The 3,909-nt window shown below is 30.4% G+C and overlaps 1 protein-coding gene across 1 annotated transcript in view; it reads left to right on the top strand.

The window, feature by feature from the left end:
- The first annotated feature begins 1,386 nt into the window (after positions 1-1,386).
- The window catches only part of LOC111088594 (28S ribosomal protein S10, mitochondrial-like), a 31,262-nt gene continuing 28,739 nt past the window's right edge, over positions 1,387-3,909 (top strand). Inside the window, exon 1 of the mRNA XM_022399181.1 lies at positions 1,387-1,524. Coding sequence (XP_022254889.1) covers positions 1,403-1,524 — 122 coding nt within the window. The 5' untranslated portion in view covers positions 1,387-1,402. The remainder of the gene's footprint in view (positions 1,525-3,909) is intronic.

The raw sequence follows: 3,909 nt of genomic DNA, 5'->3' as shown, positions 1-3,909 counted from the left end.
AAGTCATGTCAATCACTGGATAATCTAAGACAATGGATGTGGTTTTAATGAGAATAATGATTATGAGCCTTCCCCTGAAGATGGTATCAGATTATGACACTGCAGCTATTTCTTATGATCCATCATATCTAAGTCATGTTAATCACTGGATAATCTAAGACAATGGATGTGGTTTTAATGAGAATAATAATTATCCCCTGAAGATGGCATCAGATTAGGACACTGCAGCTATTTCTTATGATCCATCATATCTAAGTCATGTTAATCACTGGATAATCTAAGACAATGGATGTGGTTTTAATGAGAATAATAATTATCCCCTGAAGATGGCATCAGATTAGGACACTGCAGCTATTTCTTATGATCCATCATATCTAAGTCACTGGATAATCTAAGACAATGGATGTGGTTTTAATGAGAATAATAATTTTATTCTTTCTGTTTCACAATTTTCTTGACCTCTCTTTCTGATTGCTTTAATTTCAACAGGAACCTCATCATGTTGTGTCCATGATGTTTCTTGTAAGTGTCATACCTTGCAAGTGAAAGTATGTTTAGCATGACTTATGGAATTTCTCACAGTTATTATTGACAAGTGTAGTACTGTAAACAGATCTTTTGTAGATAAATTGATTTGCAAAAGGCAAAGAACTTTTATCAAAATCTTGACACAAAAAGTAACAAGAACTCATTTTCCATTGAAAATTTATCTGTTAGAGGTGAACCAATGAATACAGAAGATAACTTGTTCAGAAGCTTTAATACTAAATAATAATTGAAAGGCAGTTTTAGTGCTTTTTATTGTTTGCCATGTATTGTGATGAAAACAAATAGTAACTGTATGTAGAAACAGTGAAAATAATGTTGCATTTTATCTAATACTTATGAAGTTACATAAAATGTTTCATGGTTAGGTAATTGATTATAAAGTTTCATTAAATTTTATTGATTTTCTGTAGTTTGTGTGATTTCCAACTACCCTGGGTTTATATGATCTTTGAAGATTAGTTATGTATTCCCCAGTTCATTAATATAACCATTTACCAAGTGTTATTTTAACCAATTTGCAAAAAATGGGAACTTAATCCTCAATGTTGTATCATCATCAGTGTGTATCTCAAATAAGAGGTTTAAATTTTGAAGCATCATTCAAGATGGTACTCATTTTTTGTACAGTTTATTGGAGATATTTTTAATGCATAGTTGGTTAGTGTTTAATGCTTAAACCTGAACCAATCTTGTGAAGTTTACATATATTGTGTATACAGTATTAGTTCTTGTTTTTTGTGAAGTTTACATATATTGTGTTGGTTCTTGGTCTGTAAAATATGTACTTTATTGTGTCTGTGAAAGTAGATTATTTTCTTATGTAACTTATCAATTTCAGATTAGAAAACTAGAAATGGACAAGTTGTACAAAACCATTGAACTTGAGGTGAGAGGTCATGACCCTGCTGTTTTGAAAAGCTATAAATGGTTTGCTTCTGAGGCTGCAAGAAAATTAGATATTTTGGTGTCCAAAACGTTAGTATAATGTTGGTTGTACCTGCATAATTATTAACTTGAGCGACACAAACTTTAATTGCTGTTATATGTAGTATGGTTACAGTTGTATTTTTTAGCGTTGTGATATTATACTGACAGAATCTAGTAAACACAAACTTTAATTGCTGTTATATGTAGTATGGTTACAGTTGTATTTTTTAGCTTTGTGATATTATACTGACAGAATTTAGTAAACAATGTCCATTGCTAGTGTTCATCATGTTTGAGAAACAACAGAAAGATGAGAATTTATGTGAATCATTAACTGGTTTACATTACACTGTTTAAACATTATAACAGCCTTTGTATTTAATATTCTCATATAAACACAAAAGAAATAAAGAGAAACATGGTTAATGATTGTTATTCTTGACAAGAGATAGTACGAATCTCATATACATGTTTTATCTTAGTTTCTCTAATTTCACTGTTAGAAGCAAATTTTTGAAACCTGGCAACAAAATTGACACTTGACACTTTTCTTTCTCACCATGGAAATACTTAACCAAATTACATGAATCTTAGTAAAAGCTTACAATATCTAGTTTCAGCTGTAAAAATCATTTAATTTGATTTATTTCTGCTATTTTTAGGTTGTGAAATTTCCAAGATTTTGTTGAGTAATTGTTTTGAAAAAAAATATTTTTCTATAGAGTTTACATTTTTTTTTATTATTAATCAGAAAGTTCCATTATATATAGTTATATATAATATATATAATTTTCAACTTCGTTGGTATTTGTTAACGTTCTTCATTTTATACTTTATTTTACCAATTGCAATAATCACTAGTTCATGTAATAAAGATTAAAAAACTAACAAAGATCTGACATGTCACAAGCATGTTGGATCAAGCTATCTAACAATATTATTTGTCCAAATCAATTTTTATCTAATAAATATGGTTCCTTTTCAATAGGTATTAAGTTATTGTACCTAGCTAGGTTGATTACATGTGATAAACTTAATAATATTCAATAAATAAGGTTTTTAGTCATTGGAATATCGCTTACCATACTCTTTAAACTTAACTAGGCAGAAAAACAATTCCACACTTTTCGAATAAATATAATTTACCTCAAAAGAATTTTCAGGAACAAAATGTTTACGAAACTAAAACAATTCCAAGATTTGTGGTTTGTTCCTAAGTCTAAGCTTTTCGTTAGTTTTTGTTGTTGTTCTCTTCAACAGCTAGGCCTTATAATTTTCCAGAAAACTATAAATTACTTCTCACACCATTTTATTCATTCTACGTTAACATAAATTTTTAGTTTATAATTTGCTCCCTCCAATGGTGTTTAACTTTGCCTGTAGCTATTTTCAAAGCTTTACTTCACTGATAGTTGCTTGCATGACATGTTGTTTGGTTATAAAAGGGTGGGAAGAGAGGTTGAGCTAATAAAATCGGAGAAAAAAAGGGAAATCATGTGAGAAACAAAACTAGTTTAGCAGATATCAACCTATGTATGGTATGGGCTGAAACACTGTAACAAGCTGTGTGCAAAATTCATCAGAGCTGTTTATAAATGTAAGATTAAACATCTTTTTCTTTGTGTATGACACTAAATAACTGTTAAGAATTGACAAAATATTAATTCTGAAACATTTTTGAGTAAATAGCTCTAATTATTATTTTTACTTAAAATTTGAACTTTGATATGTACAGTTCCTTGCAAAAGTCTTCATCCTTCCCTCTGTGCTGGTAATAAATTTTAAGTATTATCTTGTGAAAGACATAACTCAAATGACCAAAAATATTTATTCTATTAATCTCAGACCAGTTTCTAAAAATTACAAAGAACAAAAGGTGCATTGTTACCCAGTTTAGTGATCTAACACAAAAATCTTGGAAACACATGTTGCAAAAGTCTTCACCTCCTCACTACCCTGTATATTATATAGCCATGTGAAAAAATTCTTTAGGTCATTTTGAGCCATCAGTATTGATTTAAGCAGAGTATTTTGAAAGTTAAAAATTTGGTTTAGTGTTACATATTGAGAATGATGAGTAAAGAACTCTCTACAGACGTGAGGGAGAAGATTGTTCAGAAGCACAATTCTGGATAAGGCTATAAACCAATTTCAGAGAAACCGCTACTGACGAAGGTGCATCTTAGATCATGAATGGACTATGTCTGTAAACATTTCAGTAACCCTTCAGCAATGTGGCAGAAAGTTCTATGGTCAAATGAGACCAAAATAGAACTTTTGAGGTTAAATGACAAACGGTGTGTATAGTGGAAACCCAACATATGTCTCGGCGAATACCATCCCAACTGTCAAGCATGGTGGTGGGTCCATATTGGTGTGGAGATGTTTTTCTGCTGTTGGCATTGGAGAACTTGTACGTATTCAAGGGATCAT

The sequence above is a fragment of the Limulus polyphemus genome, unplaced genomic scaffold (assembly GCF_000517525.1).
Source record: "Limulus polyphemus unplaced genomic scaffold, Limulus_polyphemus-2.1.2 Scaffold4093, whole genome shotgun sequence".
Classification (NCBI taxonomy): domain Eukaryota; kingdom Metazoa; phylum Arthropoda; class Merostomata; order Xiphosura; family Limulidae; genus Limulus; species Limulus polyphemus.
This window is presented reverse-complemented; position numbering and strand designations above follow the sequence as displayed.